Genomic DNA, 26,472 nt, shown 5'->3' with positions numbered 1-26,472 from the left:
TCCTCGGTGGCGTGGCGAGGTTGGCTGCTGTGGACAGCTCAGGGGTGTCGTGTTCCTTAACTGCGTGTGGAGGTCAGAGGCAAAGGTTGGGGTCCTATGCTATGTCGGGGTCGTCAGCAGCGGAGGGCACCTTGAAGGCGTTGGGGAGGTCCAAGGTGGAGAAGGTTGGGCGGTGCTGGGATCCGAGGGGGGTCGTAGGATCACCGCAGTGGGCGGGTGTCGACCGCAAATCCACTAGACCCGCCGCTAGTGAGAGGAGCGGCACTACGGTGGCAGAATGAGGAACGAGTGAGCAGGGATCCAGGGAGGAATAGGGGGAGGGCTGGATGGGACAGGGAGGAGCAGCAGTTGCGGCGTCCAAACAAGATCAATCGTCGATGGCTATTGGCTTGGTGGGTGAGAGGGGCTAGCCGTGGTGGAATGAGGCAATTCTCACGGAAGACCTAGGTCTACAGACATGCTGGACTACTGGGCAGGCTAGAGGTCCACGGGCTCAGTTTGGCTCGTGAGCCGCTTGCGAGCTAGCTCAGGCTCAACTCGATTTACAAACAAACCAACAATGTGGCTCGGGCTCAGCTTATTTGAACAATGAGCTAAGCCATACCGAGCCGAGCCTCCACGAGCCCAAACTAGCTTGTGAGCCTTGAGCTTTTTGTCCAGCTGTAGATGGACCGATGCAATCCCTCTAGAAAGAAAAAGATGATGAATTGTAACCAAATTCAAAGAGTTTGGTTCAAATTCCCCTGTCTGGTCAGATAGAGCTAGCCAAAAAAATCGAGTGAGTTATCTTGGTATCGTCATGTCGACCGGAAGGCCTCGATTGCTGCCTCATATCTTATTTTGTTCTTTTTTTTTAACAAATTCTTATTTTGTTCTCTTCGTGGGATTTTGTAGCGTTAATTGCCAATTTTCTTGGAATCTAAGGATCTCATATCACACTATCCTTCAGTTTAATTTTCTCACTTAATACTCATCTATTATTTAATTATCTCACATATTTTATATATTTTTTAGTTATCCTTCCATATAAGTATCAACATAAATAAACCATCCAAATAAACCACGATTTGCTACATGTTCGGTTTGCAGCTATTGCACACATCCCTCGTTTTGCTACATATCCGCCGCCTGCTTATTCACCGCCCTTCCGGCACCCCGGCCGCGGCGGCGCTGCTGCCGCCGGAGCGCGAACCGGAGGTGGCCGCTGTCCTTGAACCTCCTCCGCTCCGACTCCACGACGTCGCATTCCGGGAACGGCACGGGGTACCGCAGCGTGTCGTAGCAGTAGGAGTACACCATGTTGTGCTCCCTGAACCGCCGCATCTCCTGCTGCTTCTCCACTGTCATCACCGCCGGCTCCGACGCCCGCAGCGCCTCCTCGGCCGCGGCGCACCGCTCCGTGTCGGCGGCAGAGACCATCTGGATGGGGCCGACGGGGCAGCCGACGAGCGCGAGGTCGGTGAAGGACGCGACGAAGGGCCCGTAGCGGTAGTTGACGCGGTACCGGCCCCCCGAGGTGGCCCAGGTGGAGGCGTCCCAGACGGTGGCGTACAGAGACATGGGCTTGGAGGGGAAGTCGCCGCCCATGGCGGCCGAGCGGCGGACCTCGCGGACGGGGATGTCGTCGACGTAGAAGGCGACGGCGGAGGTGGTCCAGAGGATGGAGTAGCGGTGGAACTCGGTGGTGGGGTCGAAGGGGAGCACGTACCGCTCCTCGCGCCCTCGGCTGACGCTGCCGTTGCCGTACACGTTGGTCTGCACGCGCCACGGCTTGCCCCGGATGTTGCCCAGGAACTCGAAGTCCAGCTCGTCGTGACGCTTCTCAAACACGTCGCCGTTGGACGTCTGCATTCACATGCATGCATGCGCATCGTCATCCATCGTGTCGACATGTTCATGCTCAATTGTTCATGGATGCATGCACAGGAAGGAGGATCATATTGGACGGACGGAAGACGACGACTGACATAGAAGGCGACGACGACGCCGGCGGTGTAGTCGGAGGGGAGCTTGATGGACGCGCTGAAGAAGCCGTGCTGGTACATGGACGACGAGATGAACCCCGAACCTGCAGACACCATGCATGCATGCCCCTCAACTATATTGAATGGTTGGTTGTTGTCTTGTTGATATATCTGGAGCACGAAATTAACGAACTGAAGAAGCTAGCCAAGAAACGAATGAATGAATTAATGTATCACCGGTGGAGCGGTCGAGGAGGAGGCTGACGGTGCGGTCGTCGGCGGAGCGGAGGATATTGTCCTGACCGAACAGAGGCGTGTACCCCTCCTCGAACGCCATCGTTGTCACGTTGATCGCCGGGAGCCCGGACACGGCCACGGCCGCCGACAGGACCTGCAGCACCATCGCCGACGTCACGGCTCCGGCAGACGCCATGCTCCCGCACCGCACGCACGTGTCCGCCTCAACCTCTCCTCTCCTCTCCTCTCCTCCTTGTTTGGGAATCAATCAGGGATTGCTTATTAATTGACTGCCTTATTTTGAGTCGGTGATTGAGACCGACTAGAAATGGCCGCCGCGTCGCGTGCTATCATCCTATATATGGGAGGAGCTAAGGTCCGTCTCCATGGGGAAGAAGACCCCTCCAGGACGTGCAAAGAAAAAGCAGGTAACCCCACGCGACTCACGCTGGCTGTAGGTTGCCTTTTATGCCTTTATCCATGGAAGGGAAATTTTTATAGGTGTATGTCTACACATAATTTATCAGTATCATTTATTTATATTGAGATTTATATTAAATTATTTATTTGCGTTGAGATTTATATTAGATAAGTAGGTAAATAAATCATAAAGAAGGTGAATAGAATAAAATGATATATAAATATCAGATGGAAGGAATAAAAGATAAGATAAGTCGTGTGTGCACAAATCCATACCATTTTGTATTTTCCCTTTATCCATCCATGTAACATATCCATCCACGTAACAACATTGTGTCTATATTTAATGCCATGGATATACTACTATGGCGATATCCACGGAGCGGAACAGGTTGTGGACGTGGTCGGCTGCGACGGCCTCTCTGCGGTGCTGGCACCTCTTGATGGACAACGTCAATGAGGTGGCCGGCACTTGAACGCGATAGCGATCGGAGAGGAGGCGCTATGGCGACGCGGATCTGGGAGAGGAGGTGTTGTGGCGGCGTGGATTGTAGTCGGGGATGGAGAGAGCGCGTTGTGGCGGCTTGGATAGGGGTCGGGGAGGAAGCGGGCGGAAAGAGGCGGCATGGATCGGGATTGGGAAGGGAGCGAGCGCCATGCGCGGAGATGGGAGCGGAGAGATCACAAGCTAGAAGAGAGGGTGGTAGGGTTATGCTTAGTAAAAAATCACTATATTTTTTTAATAATAAAAATTATTTATGAAATTAGAGATAACATTACTTTCCATAGCCTATCCATATTAATTAATCTAGTGAAAATAAAGATAGAGAAACAAACGAGAATTTATCGACAAAAGACATTTATTTCATCCTAAAATTGTACGGCTACCAACACTCTTTTCAAAAGGAAAAAATGTACTTTGTCCGCTCCCATATATGCCATTTAGCTTTCAAAATTTGTTCATTCTAGCATATTTAAAAATTACATTTTTCGCTCTATTTCTATTCCCAAATGCAATGCTGCAAAAAAAAAAAAAAAACGTTGGGCTTTGCTTTGCAGAATATGCCTATGATCGCTGTAAAAAGGTAAATTTTATAAACATATAACTATTTTCACTTAACTATAATAAAACTATAATTTTTGGAATAAATTATAAAACTATAAGTACTTGTGTTTGTAATAACATAAAACTTCTTTTACCTAAAACTACAACTATTTTACGTAAAATAATTATAATTTTGTGAAACATACAAAATATAGTTTTGTGTTATTAGGGGTATAAGTACTTGTAGTTTTGTGAATCTCGTTTTAAAAGTTATAGTTTTGTGATAGTTAGATATAAATAGTTATAGTTTTGTAAAATTTAGTCCGTAAAAAAGTATAATCTTGTATGTGGTTGGAACAATTAAACTAATCATAAATCCCATCTAACTCACACGAATTAAACCATAGCTACTGATGGGCGACTCCAGCTTTCCACGAAATGCAACTCCATATACCTTAATGCATACACGATTTATCTCAACCATATATCTATCTATTAATTCTATCATCTACTTATAATTTTTTTTCATATAACTCTACAGAATGAATCGCACCGTCTGCGCTCTCCCCCGGCCATCGTGGTGAGCTCTGGTTTTGCACCCCTTCCACCCAGGGTTCAAAAATTCGTCAGTAACCAACCAAACTGCGCGATAACCGGGCATCTCGGTCCGGCTCGGTTTCAGAAACCAAACGGTAACTGAATTTGAATTAAAAAAAATAAAAAATTGTAAAAAAACTAGATACAATTCTAAGACCTTCTGTGGAAAATAAAAAAAAAATAATGTCGCTTGCATCTTATTCTATAGGGAGGAAGTTTGAAAAAAATGAAAAAAGTTAAAGCGTGCGGCTCAGTTATTAACTCATGTTAAGGAAAAGCTTAATATGCAAACACATATTTTTTCTTGTGTAGAACGTATCTTAAGAGGATCTTTAAAATTGATTTCACTTTATTTAGAGTTTTATTAATTTCTCTATGATTTTTACAAAGTTCACAAGCATAAAGTGAATATGTTAAGAAACAGTACTGTAATTAACTTTTTCATGTCTACTATTATTTTTTCTACGTAAATCATAGTATAAATAAACTAATAAAAGTGGTTTCACTATTTTTTGAGGTGTGATGGGTCAGTTATGAATTAATCTAGTCGCAATACATTTACACAATCCTGCATGTTACAATAATTAATTCATGAGTTCATGTATTTTTAAAAGACATAGGATCATGTAAGAAGACTAACAAAATTAGTTTCATGATTTTTGGATTAGCAAAGAGTAAACTATGCATTTAACTTGGTTTAACAAATACATTTTCTCACAGAAAATTTTGAACTTTTTTATGAGTATAAATACTTTTATCATGTAGATCATATTACAAGGAAACGAAAAAAATTTGTTTCACTTGATTTGAAGCTCAGATGAATTAGTTATTGATTTTATAAGATTGAGATAATTTTTGAGTTTTTTTGTTAAACTTCACTGAAAATCGAGAAAACCGAGCGGTTACCGACAAAACCGAGCGTTTACCGATAATACAGAAAATTCGAGAAAATCGCTCGGTAACCGGTCCAATTCGACCGGTTACAGAGAGGTCAATTTCACGAATTTTTTCTCAAATTTTAATTTTATGAAACGAATTTTATCCGAATTTTATTCAAATTTCAAGCGGTTATCGTGAATTTTCGGTAACCGCTGTTGCTCGATAACCGTTGGGCTATCGGTAAGTTTAAGCTTGCTTCCACCTGCTAGACCTCTCCCGGCCTGCTCCTATTGTTGTTTCGTGCGTCGTACTATGGTTGGCATTCGCAAAAGCTCGGGAATTTCATTATCCCCATGTTTTTACTTTTAAGAAGGTTTTCGAAGCTTGCCAATAACCTGTTTTTGATGGATTGTGTTGGTTGATTTAAATCCGGACGGTTGTTTGGGTCTTGTTTTCAAGGCTTGCCGATAGCACGAAATTTTTGGATTTTGGAACCTGGTCGTGCTTGTCTTCGTTTTTGTTAAATTCTGTTCACATCAAACAGCACCATCTTGCATCTGCCTATGAAGAATGTTGCTGGTGGTAATCATGTTGAATCCGCAACAAATACACTTCTGCCTACTTATGCTAAAAATAATCTTCATACGTTCAGAGGTGTAAAAAGATTGATCCTCTGAGGGCAATCAATGGAGCACCACCATGCATTCCATTGTCTGACAGATCGCTACTGACTCACTCCTGTAACATTGCCAAATTTCCAGGATGCAAACAGTAGAAACGACACAAGGCTGAGGCACAGCCAATCCTTCACTTTCCCGGTTGAATCTAACATGAAGAAATTATCTTTCTGTACTTTGTACTCTTCCTTTGAATTTTACCGAGATAACCAATTAAACTTCACTAACCTCAGAGCGTTCAATACCTTCACTTCTTTTCAGTTTTGAAAATTGGTGCAGTAAAACGGGAAAATGGTAACGGAGGATAACTGAATTTGAAGAGGATTCGAGTGTGATTGGTCATTGATCTGTCCATATCTAAGATTCTGTCAAAGCAAAAGCCATTGTCAAAACTAACTAAAGCATTTACCGCTGTTAAAATTAACAGAAACACTTTCCCATTCTCTCAGTCCCAAGGCCGGGAATCTATAGCTGCAAAGCTTGTAGCTAATATGATTACAGAAGCTGGTGCAAACCGTGTCCTTGTTTGTGACCTTTATTCATTCCAGTCAAGCCATGGAATACTTCGACATTCCAGTATATTAAACTGATGGATGGATGACATGAACACACATAACAATTAGGCAACAAATGAAAGGAGAGGCAAACAACATTATATTGCGCGCGGAAATTAATAGGAAAATACGTAGCTTGCATGGCCATTGGGTGATGGACCATGCATGGGCGATGATATGACGGACGGAGGACGGAATAGGTACGTGGACGCCACAAGTGCTATTGAACACTCTCTCTATTGTACATCTAAGATGTAAAATAATTATTTTACACCTAGCTTAGCTCAGCCCAATCTATTCTTGCGCCTACCTACCCGGCCCACGGTCTCACGCGCCCCCGCACGCATGTGCCAGCCTAGCCTTCGCCTAGATGCACCTATTGCCCAACTACGCGTGGCCCCACTCGCACGTGCCCGCCCAACCGTGCCCACCCGCATCCATGACTCAAGGCCCACACAACATGTATGCGTTGAATTTCGTTTCACCATCATTTGTGCATACATGTATGCACATACATATTACTAGACATGCTACTTTGTGTATGGATAAAGATGGTCAAATGGGCCAATCGGGTCGGCCCGGCACGGGCCCATCTCGGCACAGCCCGATTGGCCCATTTACTGTTACGGGTCGTGCCGTGCCGGCCCGCGTGCCGAGCCGTCGGCCCACGGTACGGCCCAACTGTCACCGTGCCGTGCCGGGCCGGCCCACGGCACGGTCGGCACGATGGGCCCGGCCGGCACGATGAGAGGAGAGGTAGGTGGGGGTGGGGCCGCGGGGGGTATTTTAAAAAAATAAACAAAAAACATGAATAAAAAAAACTTAGAAATAATATGGGCACATGATTAATTCTAAAAATGAGCTTTATTGATAGGTTACCTCATTAAAAACCTTTCTAGCAAAGGAAAAAAGAGTACAACCTAGCTCAGAAAATTTAAAATTACACGTTCTCATCAGCATCTAGATACAAATTTTGGAATGATTCTTCAAGCTCAGTATTTTCTGCAGTGTGTTGCATTCGTGCTTCAGCTTGTTCCCAATCTTTTACTATGGTGAGTATTTCAACCATCTCACTTGACAGATTTGTTCTTCTCTCTTCGATTATCCTTCCTGTAAGACTGAAGTCAGCCTCGGAAGAAACTGTAGATACATGAACCGTTAACAAATCTCGCACTAACAGTGAAAGCATTGGATAATTCGTCTTATGCTCATGCCACCATTGCAGTATGTTAAAGTTTTCTTGTTCATAGCTGATAACGTCACTGTCGATGAAGGTAGTTAGCTCCCCTCCGGATGTTGGAATTCCGGTGCCCGTAGACGATCGTGACGAAGAGTCTGAACTTCTTGCGATCGTCTGAACTTCTTGATGAAGAACCTGCACCAAATATTTTCCCCCACATTGTCGTCTTCTTATTTGTTGTGGGTGCTAGTGGAGGTCGTTGCAGGCGAACTCCGGCATACTTTGTTTCATATTTACTATAAACTTCGAATAACTTAGAACGAACATTAGTATAATAATTAGAATAATTATGGCCAAGAGCATCACCTAGAATTGCGAGAACTCTACAGAAAGCTGCAATTTTAGCTCTAGGATCTAAAATAAAGGCAAAGGCGTATAACAAAGGAATTTCTTTCCAATACTTTAAGAATTTAGATTTCATAGGAACTACACAATCTCTTAGAAGATTGTCATTTTCATAGTTATTTAAATGAGTAGCAATTTCAACAATATTATGCACTACTAAACAAGATGTTGGATAATAAACTCCTGATAAACTCACAGTTGAATCATAAAAAAATTCAAGAAACTCCAGTATCCTTTCAGCAACATACCAATACGCTTCCGTGAGTAAAGTTTGACCCCCATGCTGATGGTAATGTGTATGAATAAACACACCAAATGTGCTCTTATATGGTATAATATTTTTAAGCATCAAGAAAGTAGAGTTCCATCTCACCGATATGTCCAGAGCAAACTTACGTGGACGCACACCCATTGCAACACAATACTGTTTATATGCTGCAATTCGTTGGTTAGAGGAGTTCACAAAAGATATTGCAGTACGAAAATCTTCTAAGTATCGCGATAACCTCTTCAAACCGGATTTTACTATAAGATTGATAATATGACAAGCACAACGTTGATGTAACAAGAAAGATTCAGCATAAGTACTAAACAACGGAGTAAGAATATCCATTGCTCTAGAATTTGCACCGGCATTATCTAAAGTGATAGAAAATATTTTATTCGTGAGGCCAAAGTCTGCAACTACTTGAGATATTTTTTCAGCAATATTTTCACCGGTATGCGCGTTGTCAATCAAACGAAAACCTATTCTTCTCTTTTCTAATTCCCAATCATTATTAACAAAATGAGCAACCACACTAAGATAATCCTCTCTAGCCCTACCTGCCCATATATCCGAGGTCAAAGCAACTGAAAATGTACATGTTTGCAACATTTCTTTAAGTTTGCTACGACACGTATTGTAGTATTTTACCATATCCCTACTAGTTGTCTGTCTAGAAACATGCATGAACCTAGGATTATGAGCTTGCTTAATGTAATCTTCAAATGCAGCAGACTTACCGATATTGAGTGGTAGATCCGCTCTTGCAATGAAGCGACATAGCTCTTTTCGAGCATTGGCAGAGTCGTACTCCCAATGATGAACAGAGCCGTCGGGGTTGTACTGCAACACCGTCTGCTTCATGGCTGCTCCACTCTTTCGCTTGCAACTTATGGCGTGCCTCTTCAAGTGCCCCGTTCCACCCGATGGCTTTGCAGATAATTTATTTTTACAAATATAACACTAGCATACCTGACACTTACCCCATCTTCCTCTTTGTAGATCCTTTTAAAGTCTTGCCAAACTTCGGAAGTACCGGCTCTTGATCTTTTAGACCCGCTGCTTGCTAATGTGTGCGCACTTGTAGAGCCTGACGATGGAACTGCTGCTGCATCACCTGGATCTGGATGTGAACCAACCGGAGGTTCATCGTCGGGTCCATCATCACCTGCAGCACTGGTATCAAAGGGACCGTAGTCCCCTGTGAGTCCTTGGAGAAAAAAATCATGATCTATGGATGTATCATGATCACCGGCATCCATGATCAATGTCGAATGACACTACAAAAATTGCAAATATTCAGAGTTAGAAATAATCAAGTAATAAAACTAATAATAAAAAAAGACTCAACAACGATGCAAAAAAATCACCAAGATTTCTTCAACTTCAAGATAGCAAGTCAGCAGGATGACGATTTTGGAATTGCTCGGATTTTTTTGCAACAATTCAAACTAATTTTGCCAAAAATGAGAGGAGGAAACAAGAGAGAAAATAGTGTTGCTGGTGTGGAATGGAAGGGCAAGGTGCTCCTCTATTTATAGGTGAAAAATGGTGATTTTTGCAATTTTTTTCGAATTTTTTAGAGCTCAAACGGTCACAAAACGGCTATAAAATTCAAAAATATCGGGTTAACGGGTTAAACGGGCCGTTCCCGGCCCGTTTAACCCGTTAACCCGCGTGCCCCCACGTGCCGGCCGGGCCGTGCCCCCCCTCGGTGGGCCGTGCCGGGCCGGCCGTGCCGTGGGCCGCCGCGTGCCGAGCCGGCACGGTGGGCCGTGCCGTGCCGGGCCGGCCGTGCCGTGATGGGCCGCCGCGTTCCCGGGCCGTGCCTCCTGGGCCACCCGTGCCTGAGCCGGGCCGTGCCGGGCCGTGCCGTGCCTGTGCCGACCGTGGGCCGGGCCGTGCCCGTGCTGGCCCGTCGTGCCGCGCGCTCGGGCCGGGCCGTGCCTGGGCCGTGCCTACAGTTCCGTGCCTCGGGCCGGCCCAGTAAGCACGACCCATTTGGACATCTTTATGTATGGATATATGCATCACAAATTATCAATGAATGTACGATTTGTGATGAGAAATAATAGTAGTAAAACTTTGTATGAAGATAAGGCCGGTAGAACCAACCAACTTTGTTACGGTTGTAAAGAGAGGGAAAACTCTGGTCACTGTATATATATTATGTGCTTAGATTCAATTCTAATTACTGTTGTATCATCCTTAGTTGCAATTAAAAAATAGTATAATTACAATCTATGAGATAGAAAGTTACAACTATATATTAAAGAAATTGAGTTGCAATTATGTTATGCATGACCTAACTCTTAATGAATTCCTTGTCTAATGATGTACAACCTAAGAAACACGATTGTAATCATAGTATAATTTAAAACGTAACTCCGATCCTATATATATATATATATATAACTGATTTTAACTTATTAGCTTCTCGTGTTACAATTATACATTTTTGGATGCAAGGCTATAACCGGTTTACCTATCGGATTGTAACTGATAGTTTTTTAAGTTGTAATTAAGAGTGACGTAGTGGTAAACTATAGTGCATCTAGACGCAGAATATACTCACCGTTTGTGTATATATTCTGCATCTAGGCGTGGAACAGATTTGCGCTATGCCACTACCTAGCCTGATGTCCATGATCTGGTGGCCATCGGACCCCGGTCTGCCCAGCCTCACCGCCCTACTCCCCTTGTCATACGTGTCCTGCCTCTGCTGGTGGTGGCAGCAGTGGCTGCGCTCTGAGCAGTTAGGGGCTGCGGTGCGACGGTGGCCCAAGCTCGTCCTGGACGTTCCGCTCCTCTTGGATGCCGCTCTATGAGGTGTCGTCACCGTCGTCAAGTCCAGCACCCTCATCTACGTGATGTCCTGCTTCTTTCTCTTCTGCGGCTGCACCCTATAAAGCTGGCTGCTACGCTAATGCTGCTAGTATGTATGATTACTTCGTGCGATTTGTTTGTTTCACTGCGTACTTGGTAAATTAGCTACACTAGCTACGTTGTTGTCTTGGTAGTGGTAACTATGATACTTTGTGATAATTCTTAATCACTGGAGTGAATGGCATGAACTGTGTGCCAATATAAGAGTGAGTATTTTATAACTAGAGATATTGTATTGCACACTTGGTAGTTTGTAATTGGGGTCGTAACTAATCTATCTTGTGAATTATAACTATATTGTTTTTTAATCGAAATTGAGGATGTCACAGAGGTGAATAAGTTCGATCACATGACAAAGAAATACATAATTATGTCCAGAGAAGGTACCGAGTTACGACTAGAGAAGTTACCGAGTTGCGATCATATATATTTGTAGTAACTGACATATCTTGTGGATCGCAATTATACTGCTTTTTTGGTATGCGCAAAGGTGAATAAGTTACGATCACATAATAAAAAATACATAATTATGACTAGAGAAGGTTACCGAGTTATTACCATACATATTTATAGTAACTGATATACTATTTTTTAGATCGTAACTATACTATTTTTAGATCGTAACTGAGAGTATATGTAGAGCTGAACAAGTTATGATCACATAGCAAAAAAGTATATAACTACGACTAGAGAAAGGTAACAAGTTGCGACCACACATATTTAATCGTCCAACATCTAACGCACTAGTCTCATATGATTGTAACTGGATATGTATGCAGAGGTAAACAAGTTACGATCATATGATAGAAAATAATATAGTTACGACCATATATATTTATAGTAACTAAACTATATTCATCGTACCTATGCTATTTTTGAATCGTAATTGAAGGATGACGTAACAGTGAACTATAATGCATCTAGCACATTATATATATATATATAGACCCCCACGACGGTGTCCACTTTGATCTTGCACGCCTCCTTGCACATGCCGATGTCGGCGGCGCCGCCGCCTTTGGCCGTCTCGTCGCAGGCCTTGTTGCAGCCATCCATGCCCTTGGTCGCCACTCTGAAATCCGCTTCAAGGCCACAATCATCCGTACACGCGCGGAAGCTAGCGGGGTCCTCCTCCTTGTACCTAGCACAGCCCTTGTAGTAGCTATCGTCGTCGACGATATTATTCGCGCCCGCCCCCACCACGACGCCGGCAATGAGGAACAACGCCGCCATGGCGGTCGTCATTTTCTGAGCCATTATTAATACCTCTAATTATGCTTGACTGCTAGCGCATCGATCACTACTCCCCTCCTATGCTGCCACTGTTGGAGTGCCACGAAGCTCGATGCTGCGTGTCCCTAGTCCCTACCATCTTTTCCATCGTAAGACAGTGCCGACGCGCCCTCTCGTTTCTCTCTCCCGTTGACATCTGAGCCCGCACCGGCAGCCTCCCGATGCGCACCACCTCTCCGCCGCCAGATAAAACGCCGTGCTCGTCCCCTCTTCCCTCTCTTTCGGTCGCTCAGAACCTACCCACTACTCGCTGGACCGCGAACTCGCCTTAATTGGCGAGGGCGCACTCGTCTTCTTCAACTCCGGCCACTCTCTATCTATCAGTTGCTAAACTTTAAGCTACGCGAGACATATGTAACGGCAACAACATGAAATCGGACAAATTACTATTATTGTCTTTACCAGATTCAGTGTTTCCCCAATTCCTAAAATTTTAAAAAAATCATTACATCACAATGGAAACTCTCTCAATCGATCGGTGTGGACGCGGACCCAAGGCAGAAGAAGACAAGTCACGCGCACTCCATCGTAATTTTCTCTGATGGATCGAGTTGAGTTCTGATGTGCTTCCGATTTATATTTTTCTCTGATGGATCGAGTTGAGTTCTGATGTGCTTCCGATTTCATGTTACCTCAAATGCTAGCTAGTGTGATTCGTATCTTTGTGATCAGGGACCGTAGGTCACTTTGGGGAGGAGGATAGGGTTTAGGGAGAAACACGACGTATATATATAAGATGCAAATTTGACGATGGTGCATTCAGCTCTGTGAGCACCAATTTACCGCATAAATAGTGCACAAGCCTAATGGTTAACAATGGTTACAGGTAGCATATTACATAGCTTAATATCACATTACATTGATCATCATTTTATCAGGTTTACAGGACAATCAAAGTCTGAGACATGTAGTTAATTAAACACAGTAGGATAGCAATAGGTAGTTCCATTGTAGTTAATATCACACTACATTGATCATATTGCATCTCCTCCTGAATAGCTTAATACATACCTTGGTAGCCAGTCCTTTGGAGTTCAACTTTCAGCAAGATATAAGGACTACATGAAAAATGTACACAACAGATACAAACAGAGAAATACCAATCCTGACTTTGCATGATTAAGCACCAAATTGTCTTTTCATCCACATGGATATTACGGTATATCTATCGTCAACAGTATTCAAGTTACTTAAATGCAAAACTTCTTTTCAATTTTTTTATATAGTTCACATCGGAATATCTTAGAATGAGTATATAAGTATACTCATAGTGATAAAGGAGTATATCCAATTTATTTATGTGATATATCCATACCCTTGGTCGCCACTCTGAAATCCGCTTGGAGGGCACAATCATCGGTACACGTGCGGAAGCTAGCAGGGTCCTCCTCCTTGTACCTAGCACAGCCCTTGTAGCAGCTATCGTCGTCGATGATATTATTTGAGCCCGCCCCCACCACGACGCCGGTGATGAGGAACAACGCCGCCATGGCGGTCGTCATTTTCTGGCCCATTATTAATACCTCTAATTATGCTTGACTCTAGCTAATTAATAATTTCGATGCATATTTGGCAGCTCAGCGGTGGAGGCTTGAGTTCTATATGCTCGCCATAGCACTGCTAGCGCATCGATCACAACTCCTTTTCAATTTTTCTTAAGCAACAGTATGCAGGAAAGCCATTTGCTGATCCCGTGAAATCGACCAGGTCAACTGGCACCATTATCATGTCTGACTAATTGAATTGCAAAAGTCTAATTTGATGTCCCTAAAAGGCTAAAACAAAGTGCTAGGCTTTGCATATTCTAAGACAATGTAAAAGGAATTACAATCGGCTATCACAGTTTCTCCAACTACAGAATATAGGAAGGATGAACCCCCATTGAGAACCTCTCAAACCCAGAATGTCATAATATGCAGTAGGAACTGAGTTGATAGCAAGGTTTAATAGAAGATTACCTATTTCAGCAAAGTCATAGGATCAAGGCAGACTGCAGGCCAGCAGAGGAATGTGAGGAAGCAAAGAAGAGACAAATTGATAATTAGTCACACAAAAGAAATGATCTTCTGATCATGTGCTCGCAACGATGCATTGTTGTATAACCTCATGGTGTACCACGTGGGATAGAACCCATTTCGATACATTGCATCCATCCACCTCTCAGCCTCATTTCTATCACCGTTCTTGCAGAAACCGTGTACCATTATATCAAAAGTCCATCGATTTGGTTGATACCCCTTTCTGCACAGCCTTTCATACAAATTACAGGCAGAATCCATCCTCCCCACCGTGGACAATCCTCGTAACAGCATGTTATAAGTATAAATATCAACAGGAAAATACTTTTCCATCTCCTCTCCTAAATGCTCCAAGTCACTCATGTTTTTAATACCACTTGCAAACGAGGTAATAAGATCACCAATCAAGAGCCGTCCTGCCTCCTGACCTTGGATCTCTTCACCTTTCACTTCTACAGACTCTGACTTATCTCTTGAACGTAGCAAAGCCTTCAGAAGATTGCTGCCGATCAATGTGTGCAACAGAAGCACATTACACAAGAAAGCTGAAACAGGGCGGCCTGTTTCTCTGAAATCATCAATAACCTTTATGACACTGTCATAATCTCTAACAGAGCACAGCAGAAGAACAAGATGCTCGTAGCAGCTGATGCTTGGGATTATACCATTATCCCTCGCTTCCCTCCAGAACACCACTGCTTGCTCAGGCTTACGAGCTTCACAGAGACCAGATATGAATACATTATACAGCTTGGTGCCAGGTGGCTTGTTCCCACGAATAAGGTTAAAAAAGTTTAGCGCGTCGCCAATACGTTTGCTCCTTAGATAACTGATGAGAAGAAGGATGTTGCTTTCCACTGATGCCTCAATCCCTGCAAACTCCATTCGGTTATACACCTCCCTGGCCATGTCAGCCCTCTTGGCGTGTCCAGCCCCAGAAATAAAGTAGTTGTAGCACACACGGGGTTGGAGTTCACTCCGCTCCAACTGGTTGTCTAACAGCTCGAGAACCTCAGCATACCTATTCAACTCACACAAAGCGCAAACAACTGACTGATAGAGGCTTCGGGTTGGGACGTGCCCCATATCTTGCATTTCCAGTATGAGCCTTGGCAGCACGTCTACCCTCTTAATCAATATCAATGCCCGAATCAAGCTCTTGTAGGTTGACTCATAACGATATAAGCCCACATGGCTCTTGCTGCTTGCTATCTGAGGCAATGTACACGCCTCCTCCACGTTCCCACTCTTGCATAGTGCTACGAGGTACTTGGCCAATACAGAGTCCATTGGCCAGACTTCCTGCTTGAGCGCCCTGTCAAGCAGTTCCCGCACTTTATCCAGCTTCCCCTCTTGACACAGCACATTTGCAAACATGGCAAATGTCTGACGGCCAGGAAAGTACCCTCCTGCCATAGCTTGCTCCAACACCAGACACGCCTCCTCTGTCTCCCCACCCCGGCACAGAGCCCTGATCAGATTATTATAGACATCCTTGTTAGGGTTAATCCCAAGCTCCATTCTCGACCTATACAAATGCATGGCTACTTCAACTAGACCAGCCTTGCAAAAGAAGCAAAGCGCAGCATTCATAGTTGAACGGCCAGGAGCAATGCCCTCCTCCATCATTTCCACAAGCAAGTCATACACTTCACCGAGTCTGTTCTTGTGAAGCAAGCGATAAACAAGCTTGTTGTACGGCTGCCCATCAGGGATATAGCCCTCAGCTTCCTTCTTATCAGAAAGGAACTTCAATGTAGTATCAAGCCTCCCGGACTCAATGAGGCCATGGATCCACGCACCATACACATCACAGGACGCGAACTTGTCGACGATCTGGGCTGCCTCATCGAAGCGCCCACGGCGGCAGAACTCAGTGATGATGGAGCCAGCGGCGGGGCCACGTGATGCTTCAGCGTAAGGGAGGGTGTCAAGGAGCGCCACAGCGTCGTTGAGGCGGGCGCGGCGGCAGAGGCTCTTGATGCGGATGCAGGTAGCCACAGGGCTGACGAGAAGGTTGCGGGAGAAGGAGTCGGCGACGTCGTGGAGCGACGCATCGACGAGGGAGTTGAGGAGGATGCGAGATGAGACGGCGTCGAGGTCGAGGCCTCGGAAGCGCATGCGGCCGAGGACGCTGAGCCCGCGCTGGGGGTCGCCCGCGACGGCGTAGCCGATGACGAGCGTGTCGTGGAAGCGCGGGTGCCCGGCCGACGCGGTGGTGTCGGAGAAAAGGCGGAGCCAGTCGACCACCACGGCGTTGCGGCGCGCGCGGGAGAGGAGGCGGAACACGGCATGGTAGACGACGCGCGTGTGGCTGTAGCGCGGGCGGCGCCCCGACCAGTCGAAGAACCTGAGACGGAGCAGCAGCAGCGCGTCGCCGTCGGGAAACCTCCGCGGGCGGTGGCGGAGCACGGCGAGGACGAGCTGCTCAGTGAGCGGGAGCGCCTCGAGCACGGCCGTCTCCTCGGCCGCAAGCGCCTCGTAGATCGCGTCGAGCGGCGCGGCGGCGGGGGCCTCGAGGAACCAGTCGCGGAAGGAGGCGGCGATGGCGGACGAAGCCGCGGTGACGGAGCTGTCGCCTTCGGAGCGCTGCGGAAGCAGCGGAGAGAGCGGCGGCGGCGCGCGAGGAGGAGGCGCGGAGGTGGACGCCGAGAAGGTGTTCGAGAGAATGGCGAGCAGGGGGCGGGAGAGGAGGAGGCGGCGGGAGCAGCAGAGGAGCGGGGCTAGGAGACGGGGCATGACGAGCGGGTCCTCGCGGCGGCGTTCATTGGCGCGGACGTGGCCGCCGGCAGCAGTGGCGGCCGCCGGCGGCGGGCGGCATCTGGGGTAGGGGTGGAAGGGCGGCGGCTGCGTGTCCGGTCTGGTCTATTGGGTGGGTCGGGTGGAGTTTGGGTTGGGTCGTGTTCGGTCGCGATATGGGCCGAGTGTTTGTTTGGATCGGGCTCGTGTCATCTTTTTTTACGTTTTTTCTTTCCTTTTCCCTTTTTTTTTTCATTTTTCATGGGGGCTTTAGTGTTAACTTGATCAACCAAACTGCCGCCGGTTACTTGGAAGGGATATCTTTCAAAAAGATATCGATTTATCTTCTCATCATATATAAATATTTAATCACAGAAGAAATAAAGTAATATCCCTTTTGAACAGGTATCAACTTATTCTCTCACCATGTATAAATATGTAATCACAGAAGGAATAAAGTAATCTCTCATTTTTCTCTTGATCTACTGTCTCTATTCTACTCACTCTCGAATAGTGTGTTGGATTGGATTGGACAATACCATAGGTGTGTGAAAATCCATGTGGATACCTCTTAGTTCTTCACAATATCCAGCAAAATAGAGCAGCATTAGTTGCAAGCTCAAAATATTGCACCCGAATTTTTTGATACCACTTAAAATAAACAGGCAGGTACAACTTTCCAATGCATAATTCAAATTTTTTTTTGCATATGAAGTTACAGTAACGGTTTTTTAATCTGTAGTAGAACATCAAATGAAAAGAATCCATGCGTATTTCTAGATAATCAAAACCGCCATTGTACAACCCATGGGGGCATCTACATAAGTTCACAATGTTGGTGCCATCACAGAAAAAAAAACAAGCATTATGCTGCATCAATTTAATTATCTGTCAACCAGGCCGCTGCGGCGCCACTAACTACCAGCAGATCTACCAGAAGATAGCTAGACAACTGGTCAGTGGAGGCCGGGATCAGGAGAGTTTCATGCTCTTCAACATGCTGGTGACAAGTGGCACCTTTGACGGTGCTCGTTGCTTGTAATCCTTCAACAGTGCCTCTGCAGCCAAGCTTTGCAGCTCTGAGCCCTCTTCCTCCTTATTCCTTCCTTTGGTCAGCTGATTGATTGCTGCACTACACTGTGGATGTATAAGATTATGTGTAAGAATCAATATTTAGATAACAGAAAGAAGCAATTAACATTGTTCAAGTTTTTTAACACCAGTACGGTCTTACCAAACATACACCAAAGAGCGCTCTTGTATTCTTGCCTCCAGTCAACTGGATCGTTGATGCATAATACTTCTTAGCTGTTTGAAGATTTTCCAAGCCACCCATAGTGTACAGAACCTTCAAGAGAAAAGTATACTCGGTAGGATTAAAAAAAAATCAGCAGAAGTACATACAGGTGCAGCACAAAATCAATTAAGCTTCCCATTGAATCAGGATATGCTTATGGTTTGTTAAGTCAAAGATTAATGTGTACAGCTGAGTAATGTGGGACAGTAGGATCGAATTTATATTCCAAGTCAGAAAGACAACACAAACAAATACTGAATAGCAATGATGGTGGAATATGAGCATGTCAAATAATTAACAAGTAAACATCAGAAAATTGGTAGTTGGTTCACTACCAGTAAAGATTCATCACCTATGCAGTTATGCCCCACAGTTGTTACAAAGATGTGATGCATTGTATTCATTACAAATTAGAATCCATATCTCAAAAAAGCCACATTGTCACGATGAAACATAACCACAGGAAACTAAACAGATCTATTATTTTGAATCCTTTTTTCTCAATATATCACTATGTACTAAGTTTTTAATTCTCTTGAATATCCATTTTCCCCATGAACTTCAGCAACAACTTGGCATGCTTAATTTGATTTTGGATGTTTTGTATCATCTTATGATGTTAAGACCTTTGATTCATTGTGATAAAGAAACCATCAGTGGAAATACTTGACAAAATAATGAGAAAATTCATAATTGCTAAATATCGTTTCCATTCCTTCTTTTTTGCAGAGGAGCTGTGTTTGGGTTGCTTAGATTACCTCGGCATAGGCTATATGATAAAGTGGAATAGTTGGTTGGGCCAATATTAGCTCCTCATAACAAAAGGCAGCTTGCTTGTACCTGATAAGAAAAGAAAACAATTTAGTATTGTGGCATCCCCATCTATCAGATTATGTAGAATGAATCAAGATTGAATGTCTCACAATTGTAAGGAAACATATGTTTCAGCAAGTTCTCTCCAGGCATCATGATCTGCCATAAATCTAATACAAGAAAAGAGTTAATGTGTTACACCAAAAGGAAATTAGAGATAACCATATCTTGTTCCTAAAAAAAGTGTACGCGGATACTTACAATTCCAGATACTCATTGAGATAATCAACCGCTGATGACATGTCACCTTGTGCTTTTGCAATAGCAATTTTTCTCTTACGGACAATCTGCCAAACACAGAGAAGAAACATTCAATATAATGTAAAATGGCATCAGATAAGGTTCAGAGAACTGTGATCCTTAGGATTTAACTGGTTCTACAGGCAGAGGAGATCACATTACTCTTGCACACCAGGTTTTTTACAAGAATAACAAGACTCGTCAGTAGAACCACGATATACAATACCTGATCAAATGGATTGTTTTGCAGGATTAGAGCATAGGCTCTTTCAGCTTCAGCCCATTCACCCTTCGCTTCAAACAGAAGGGCTTCTAGCCGGGCTGCATTTTAGAACACGTTGAGTTTAGCATAAACAGAAAGGTGACCAAAAGTTCCAGCATCGCACAATTCAGTAGATATCAAGTCTTCTGTGCTTAGAATAGAAAATCAGGAATTTTCATCTTAGATGTATACACAGTTTTTGTATGCACTACGATAAGGTAGTCGATCCTTAGCAACCTGTCACATAACTTTCAATCTCCAACTATCCAACTGCCCTCTTTCTTACCGAGCTCTTAATTACAACATCAACACTTTGTCTTGATACATTAATCTAGAGTAGGTGTGCTTGTTTAACTTCAAGCAAACCAACATCCAGACCTACAAGCTTAATTTGGCACCTTCAGGTGTACTTCTCAGGGTGTGTTTAAAGGGATGAAACATCCACCATGATGAATATGAATATCGCACAATTCTAAAACTAACCCAATTCATTGTATTTCTACAGACATATGGCAGAGATTAGACGATGCATTTTAAATTTTCATGTCAGAGTTAGTTAAATACTTGAACAAACTCCTTTTTCCTTTTAAAATACTTTAAATTCCTCCTAAAGAAAGAAACATTCTTCATGACATGTACACTTAAGGCATGTACACTTAATTACAGGACCTGAAACATAATTTGTTAAGAACCGTGCTATTATCACTAAAGCTGAATTGGTGTCAATAATCAAATTGAACTTACCAACCCGCATGCTGCCAGGAAATTGCTTTGAAAGGAATCGAATACACTCCTGCAAATCCATCATAAGATATCAATATTAAGAAGTTATCCCGAAACTGCATCAGAGAACCGGAACTTGAACTAGAGAGCATCACAAATGGCTGTCACGGGTAACAACAGAAAACCCTCACCTTTGCCACATCGAGACGCTGGCAATCCATGGCTGCCGCGGCCACCTGCTCGTAAAGCGTCCACTCTGCACCGAAAGAAGGCAGGGACACGTTTACGACAGAGACCTAGAGCACACAGAGCAGTTGGAAGCTGCAAACTTTCCAGTCATATTTTCGCAATTCCGCTAGCAAAATCGCAGTGACTGCAAAAGATCCCACAGAGCCCTACTGCAGTCCAAGTATCTAGCGGATGGAATTAAGCACAGAGCCGCCCATCCAAATCCTCCACACCGCACACGCGGGTAGATCGATTGGGGAGACGGGAGAGATCTATCCGGGAGGAGGCCGCGAGATCTATGCATCTACCAATCGGAATCGCGCGGATCAGTAAAAATCAGGGGAGGGCAGCGCGCGTTACGTTCTGAGGCGAGGTGGGAGCGCGCGGAGGCGTCGTTGAGGACGGCGAGACCGATGCGGAGGACGTGGGCGGGGCGGCGGGCGCGGAGCCTGCGGGCGAGGCAGAGGTACTCCCAGGCGCCGCCGCCGCCGTGCTCCGCCTGCTCCTCCAGCCGCAGCAGCCGCGCTTCCTCCTCCGCCGCCGTCGCAGCCGCAATCGTCGCCGCTGCCATGGGTGGAGGTGGGGATTGACTGGACCCACCGGACTAGTTTGTTGGGCTCGCTTTGGCTTTCTTCCGTTTCGGCGCCGTCTCGTCTGCTGAGATGTTCCTGTTTTGCAGAGTTTAGTTTAAAAATTATTAGAACAGGTAATTTTAGCTATAGAATTTTTTAAGATAAAATTATATGTATACTGAGATATTTACATGAATTATATTATTTTTATTTTATATTAAATACTAATACTTAAATCACTTTATGTTAATCTACCGGCTTAAAATTTGAGTGGAGCTGAAAGGCGAAGCTCAAGCAGATTTTTACATATCTCATTTGATATATAAAATACAAGTTGATTATCACATTATCTCTTCTTTTACTCTCTGCATATTTAATAAAAATATTTAAAATTAGAATAATTTATCTACTTTTGTCATCTACTCGTTTAGTAATAAAAATAAATAAAAAAATTATGTGTTTGTTAGATGACGCTCTTATGATATATCCACATATCCGTATCTCGAGTTTATGATTGATGTTGCCGTGTCTAATATTTATATTTTTGTTGCATCATATAGGTACTTAGCTAATATTCAGTGAAATTTTATAGAAATTTCGTACAAAATAGTTTTTCTTCAAAATACGAAGAAGCAACGGCTTGCTAACCTTTTATATATGATCTATAAACAAGAAAATATTAAGGTACTTTTTTTCTCACCGTTGATTCTATGCTCGCGTGCTCTTGTCATCCTCTTCGGTCACTGACGACAACGATCTCTCGTCAGCATGGTAACCTAGAGCTCGGAAGGCTCACTGGCACCCGTCTGGAATGTCGGTATCTAGCACGATTCAAGAAGGATAATACTATAATTGTTGACTTACACATCACGGTTTGAGTCTTGTGACAATACGAGACAATTTGGTAATTTAGTTTGCTAATTGTGAATCACGGCAGATCTTCAAAATTCTTCGTGAGAAGCTATAAAGATCATTCGTATTTTATAAATCTGTTTGAAATTTCTGAATGTTTTCCCCATTGTGGATGTTTTCAATGTGCACGGTGGTAGTGAAACGAGCTGAAATTCTCAAGAAAGTACTTCCTTTTTCCTACCAAAACAACGGCAGCGAAAAAAAATATATATTCTGTTCACATCGAACTCTCCGCCTCCACGCTCCCCACCCACCCCTTCCCACCTCCCATGGCAGCGGCGGCCGCCACCCTCCTCCACCCCCCATTCCTCCTTCTCCCTTCCCGACCGCGACCGCGACCGCGACCGCGCCCCGCTCTCCGCCTCCCTCTCCGCCTCCCCCTGCCCTCCCCGCCGCCCCTCCGCCTCCGCCGCCGCTTCCCGCTCCTCGCGGCCGCCGCTGTCTCCGCTGGCGGCGGCGGGGACGGAGAGGAAGCCGCTAGGAAGGCCGACAAGGCCCGGCAGCTGCAGAAGCGGGTGCTCGTGGGCGTCGCCATCGGGGTGGGCGCGGGCGGCGTCGTGGTCGCTGGCGGCTGGGTGTTCGCCGCCGCCGTGGCCGCCGCCATCCTCGCAGGCGCCCGCGAGTACTTCGAGCTCGTCCGCGGCACTGCTGGCGGCGGCGGGACCCCGCCGCCGCGCTACGTGTCCCGCATGTGCTCCGCCATCTGCGCTCTCATGCCCATCCTTACGCTGTAAGGAGGCATCGCGCTTCTTCTTGCGTTGGTTATTTTTCATGCTCTCTATCATAGCTAAAGTTTGCTTCAATTGGAGTATACTTGAGGTGGAATTTAGTTAGGATTTGAGGAATAAAGCTTCCATCTTTTAGCGCAATATGCGCTACCTTGCTTTAAGCAGCTTATAGTGTACTACTTGCGGACTGTTATAGAGTGGATCTGGGTGTTCCAGCAAGGGGATATGTGCATAAAATGGCCTCCTTCTCTGCTAGACTGATTAGAATTTGATGAACCGGGGTAGAGTGGAAGCTGTTCTGACCCATAGAAGATGAAAATGAACTGAAGCTAGTTCACCAGCATCAACATTGAAGAAATATAAGCCTTTCAAACTTTCCAGCCTGCAACATTTGAGTATAGGTTGTGATTATAGCTTTTGGATTGTGGGACCGGTATTATTTAATGATCTGCGGAAATTAGGCCTTAGTGGAACTCTGGAGTCCGCACTGCCTTATCACTATATTCCCGTTCCCGGATGCAGTAGTGTTGGAAGAATTTTAGGTAACACGACCTGTTCTAACATTCACACAGTATTGTTGTTGTTGAGTTAAGGTGACTTTGGAGCTTATGAATTGCTGCTCGGTTGCTTGAGCTTTCTAACATCAATAGTGCAAAACCTCTGTAAAGCATTGTTCTTTTTTGCTATAATTGTGACCATGTCTCTGTTTTCACTGGTTAGTTTTGAAAAAAGGTAGGGTAGGGGGCTGTAAATATAGCCCAGTGATACTTGCTAAGGATTCACAATCTGAGAGGAAACTGTGTCACATACTCGTATTCTGCACATTCCATTGTCATCTCATGTAAATATGACTGCAGCTTTGGTTTCTGATGTTTACCCTGTCTGTTTGCTTAGGTACTATGGACGCATGGATGTTACTGTGACGTTTTCTGCATTTGTTATTGCAATATCATTGCTATTACAAAGAGGAAACCCTCATTTTGCTCAGTTAACTAGTTCAGTTTTTGGGTTATTTTACTGCGGCTATCTTCCTTCTTTCTGGGTTAAACTTCGTTCTGGACTAGCTGCCCCTGCCTTAAATACAAGTAAGTTGCTTGGTTGAATTGCCTTTGTCCTTTCTGCTGATGCATCTTTTTGCTCTGTCGGTTCTTGTGCTGTTTTAGTTTGCTACTGTGGATAGAAACATCATGTACATCAAATTATTGGTTTATTTTCTTCCAATTCCTTTTTGTAATTTTAATTGGTTAGAAAGGTATTTTATTGATAAGTTAAGTGGTTCTAGTGTTTTTCTTTTGTTTGGTAACTGTATAGGATTCCTATGCTTATACACGGTGTGTTTTGACAGGAATAGCATACAGTTGGCCAATTCTTCTTGGTGGACAAGCTCACTGGACAGTTGGACTTGTAGCAACCTTGATATCTATTAGTAGCATCATCGCTGCTGACACATCTGCTTTCCTTTGTGGGAGGGTACACTCTTTAATTACTATCCTTTTCTCTCTTCCTTTCTATTTGGTTTGTGTGCCTCTTTTTGAGTTTCATCTCTAGCCTACCCCAACTTGCTTGGGACTAAAGGCTTTGTTGTTTGGATCTTGCCATAATACCATGCGTTTACTTTTACATTGCACCAGTGTAATATTGGACTAAGAAACAGATTTAGCTGTTTGGGTTCTTGTGGCTCATTGTTTTGAGTGAGTATAGTAAGTATTTGTTATCTGTGTACATTGAGAGAATTCTCCAATTGAGGCCTGTTGGTCATGATGCTGAGTAACCATTTGGTTCATGGTGTATGGTGAATCATTGAAGCTTGCTGAGTTGCTGTTAATTTAGGAGCATAGCTTCACCACTGAAAAATGTGTCGATGATCAGCTAATAGAATGCCTTTGCTCTGCTGATCAAAATATTATAAACATGTAGATACACATGTTTCTATTATATGTTGGGGTGTAAATTTGTTGCATGAAGCATTCCTGCCGGGGGTGTTCAATGGTGATTTAAGCCAACCCGTTCAAAATCACATCAGCGGCGGCTCTGATCGACAGAGCTCCGGGCTTCAGCGGCAGCCAATGCAATTCAGAGCTTTGACATGCTGACTGATTTGGCTTAACCTGTAGTTGAACACCCCTACTTCCCGCTATCTGCATTTTTTTGTGGTCTGTTAATATGTTTACAGTTTAGTACTTGAAAGGAGTAAAGCATGTGATTATGTTATTTATTTTCTGTTTCAGGCATTTGGCCGTACTCCTTTGACTAACATAAGCCCTAAGAAGACCTTGGAGGGTGCTTTAGCTGGTCTAGCTGGTTGTGTAACGACCACTGTGCTGCTGTCGACTGTCTTACGTTGGCCAAGATCTCTGTTGAGGTGTGACGTCTGAAGTTTCTTCTGTTATTGTGTTAGCAAGGAAACATTATTTTCCTCTAGTAAACTGCTGTATAGCACATCAAGAGCTAAACCACAAGTGGTAGCAGTTCTTTGTGGAAGTAAACTACATGGGGGTGCTTATTAGACTTTAGACCTGATTATCCTCAAAATTGAGATGCATGTGACTAAACTGTTTGTTCAAATTAGTTTCAACATATAGATTGTTCATATTGCATTCTTGTATTTGTGAATGGCAATTGTGTGGCTTTTTGTTTCAGTGCTTAACTATTTCATTGATATCAGTGCTACAGCTTATGGAATCCTGATCTTTCTGGGTTCATTATTCGGGGATCTAGTTGAATCTCTTATTAAGCGTGATGCTGGTGTGAAGGACTCTGGATCCCTCATTCCTGGTCATGGTAAGCATTGTTAATCTCCCCTGCCCCCTCCTGTTCATTACATGTACTGCATTGAAATGATCCTGCTTTGAGAAAATATATATTGAAATGGGGGAATGCATTTCCATTTTGTATTCATTACTTCATCAACATTTCGTACCTCATGCATGAACATAACACAAGGCTACAATGCAGGTGGAATTCTTGATCGAGTTGACAGCTACGTTTTCACAGGGGCACTTTGTTACTCTTTTATCAAAGTAGCTCTACCCTTGTACGGGGTCTGATTATGGCAGCTAGCCATTCGTTGTCGATGTGCCTTTCTTCCACCGTAAGTGTTGCTGAGATGCTATGCTCTAGACCGGTTTCCATCACTGGACAATGTGGTTCTGCGCAAGGGAATTTGGTGGCGAGTGTCTGACTGTTGAAGTGAGATAGAACCAGAGAATACGGCTGCTAACTCGACATATTTTCTTCGTTGGCATCGAGCCAACATAGTTTCTTCGTTGGCATTGAGCTGTTTGAAGTGAGATAGAACCAGTTTGGTGCAAACTTGTCATTTTGGGTGTACATAGTTTATTTCTATAGAGTAAAAAGGAAATGCAAATTATTTTTACAGAAGTTGTTGAAGTGTATTGAGGCATCTTATGTTGTTGACTCTAATAGAGAGAACTATACTTGTTGATATCCATTGTCTTCATGATTTAAGGCATCTGAT

At 44.3% G+C, this 26,472-nt stretch overlaps 4 protein-coding genes across 5 annotated transcripts; 1 reads left to right on the top strand and 3 right to left on the bottom strand.

Annotated features, from left to right (window-relative positions):
* Positions 1 to 1,098: 1,098 nt before the first annotated feature.
* Positions 1,099 to 2,397, bottom strand: LOC133917355 (probable xyloglucan endotransglucosylase/hydrolase protein 30). Its single transcript, XM_062361259.1, has 3 exons — positions 2,202 to 2,397; positions 1,968 to 2,068; positions 1,099 to 1,845 (listed from the first exon to the last, which is right to left on the bottom strand). The coding sequence occupies exons 1-3, from the start codon at positions 2,395 to 2,397 to the stop codon at positions 1,114 to 1,116; spliced, it is 1,029 nt and encodes a 342-aa protein (XP_062217243.1). The 3' UTR covers positions 1,099 to 1,113.
* A 12,046-nt stretch (positions 2,398 to 14,443) lies between these two features.
* LOC133918286 (pentatricopeptide repeat-containing protein At1g71210, mitochondrial-like) lies at positions 14,444 to 17,322 on the bottom strand. Its single transcript, XM_062362087.1, has one exon. The coding sequence runs from the start codon at positions 17,157 to 17,159 to the stop codon at positions 14,448 to 14,450; it is 2,712 nt and encodes a 903-aa protein (XP_062218071.1). The 5' UTR covers positions 17,160 to 17,322; the 3' UTR covers positions 14,444 to 14,447.
* A 591-nt stretch (positions 17,323 to 17,913) lies between these two features.
* Positions 17,914 to 21,440, bottom strand: LOC133918285 (uncharacterized). Its single transcript, XM_062362086.1, has 9 exons — positions 21,143 to 21,440; positions 20,746 to 20,810; positions 20,576 to 20,624; positions 19,796 to 19,890; positions 19,531 to 19,616; positions 19,380 to 19,439; positions 19,215 to 19,296; positions 18,394 to 18,507; positions 17,914 to 18,296 (listed from the first exon to the last, which is right to left on the bottom strand). The coding sequence occupies exons 1-9, from the start codon at positions 21,351 to 21,353 to the stop codon at positions 18,132 to 18,134; spliced, it is 927 nt and encodes a 308-aa protein (XP_062218070.1). The 5' UTR covers positions 21,354 to 21,440; the 3' UTR covers positions 17,914 to 18,131.
* Positions 21,441 to 22,494: 1,054 nt separating this feature from the next.
* LOC133918284 (phosphatidate cytidylyltransferase 4, chloroplastic-like) lies at positions 22,495 to 26,466 on the top strand. 2 transcript variants are annotated; one of them, XM_062362085.1, is made up of 6 exons: positions 22,495 to 22,996; positions 23,889 to 24,079; positions 24,346 to 24,464; positions 25,223 to 25,356; positions 25,660 to 25,775; positions 25,950 to 26,466. In XM_062362085.1, exons 1-6 carry the CDS (start codon positions 22,536 to 22,538, stop codon positions 26,039 to 26,041), a joined length of 1,113 nt encoding a protein of 370 aa, XP_062218069.1. In that variant the 5' UTR covers positions 22,495 to 22,535; the 3' UTR covers positions 26,042 to 26,466. The 2 variants fall into 2 exon arrangements, with proteins under 2 accessions (XP_062218069.1, XP_062218067.1); XM_062362083.1 differs by having other exon boundaries at positions 22,496 to 22,996; positions 24,340 to 24,464.
* The last annotated feature ends 6 nt before the right edge of the window (positions 26,467 to 26,472 follow it).

The sequence above is a fragment of the Phragmites australis genome, chromosome 5, assembly GCF_958298935.1.
Source record: "Phragmites australis chromosome 5, lpPhrAust1.1, whole genome shotgun sequence".
In the NCBI taxonomy this organism is placed as follows: Eukaryota; Viridiplantae; Streptophyta; class Magnoliopsida; order Poales; family Poaceae; genus Phragmites; species Phragmites australis.
Note: the sequence above shows the minus strand (reverse complement) of the source record. Positions and strands in the feature narration are given on the sequence as shown.

Excerpts from the sequence above, each read along its gene's own strand:
- LOC133917355 (XM_062361259.1), bottom strand. The coding sequence starts at position 2,397 with ATGGCGTCTGCCGGAGCCGTGACGTCGGCGATGGTGCTGCAGGTCCTG. Across the intron at positions 2,069-2,201 it reads CCTCCTCGACCGCTCCACCG|GTTCGGGGTTCATCTCGTCG; the intron begins GTGATACATTAA and ends TGGTGTCTGCAG. Across the intron at positions 1,846-1,967 it reads GCGTCGTCGTCGCCTTCTAT|ACGTCCAACGGCGACGTGTT; the intron begins GTCAGTCGTCGT and ends ATGTGAATGCAG.
- LOC133918286 (XM_062362087.1), bottom strand. The coding sequence starts at position 17,159 with ATGCCCCGTCTCCTAGCCCCGCTCCTCTGCTGCTCCCGCCGCCTCCTC.
- LOC133918285 (XM_062362086.1), bottom strand. The coding sequence starts at position 21,353 with ATGGCAGCGGCGACGATTGCGGCTGCGACGGCGGCGGAGGAGGAAGCG. Across the intron at positions 20,811-21,142 it reads CTCCCACCTCGCCTCAGAAC|AGTGGACGCTTTACGAGCAG; the intron begins GTAACGCGCGCT and ends CTTTCGGTGCAG. Across the intron at positions 19,297-19,379 it reads ACATATGTTTCCTTACAATT|GTACAAGCAAGCTGCCTTTT; the intron begins GTGAGACATTCA and ends TTTTCTTATCAG.
- LOC133918284 (XM_062362083.1), top strand. The coding sequence starts at position 22,536 with ATGGCAGCGGCGGCCGCCACCCTCCTCCACCCCCCATTCCTCCTTCTC. Across the intron at positions 24,465-25,222 it reads CTGCTTTCCTTTGTGGGAGG|GCATTTGGCCGTACTCCTTT; the intron begins GTACACTCTTTA and ends TTTCTGTTTCAG. Across the intron at positions 25,357-25,659 it reads TGGCCAAGATCTCTGTTGAG|TGCTACAGCTTATGGAATCC; the intron begins GTGTGACGTCTG and ends CATTGATATCAG.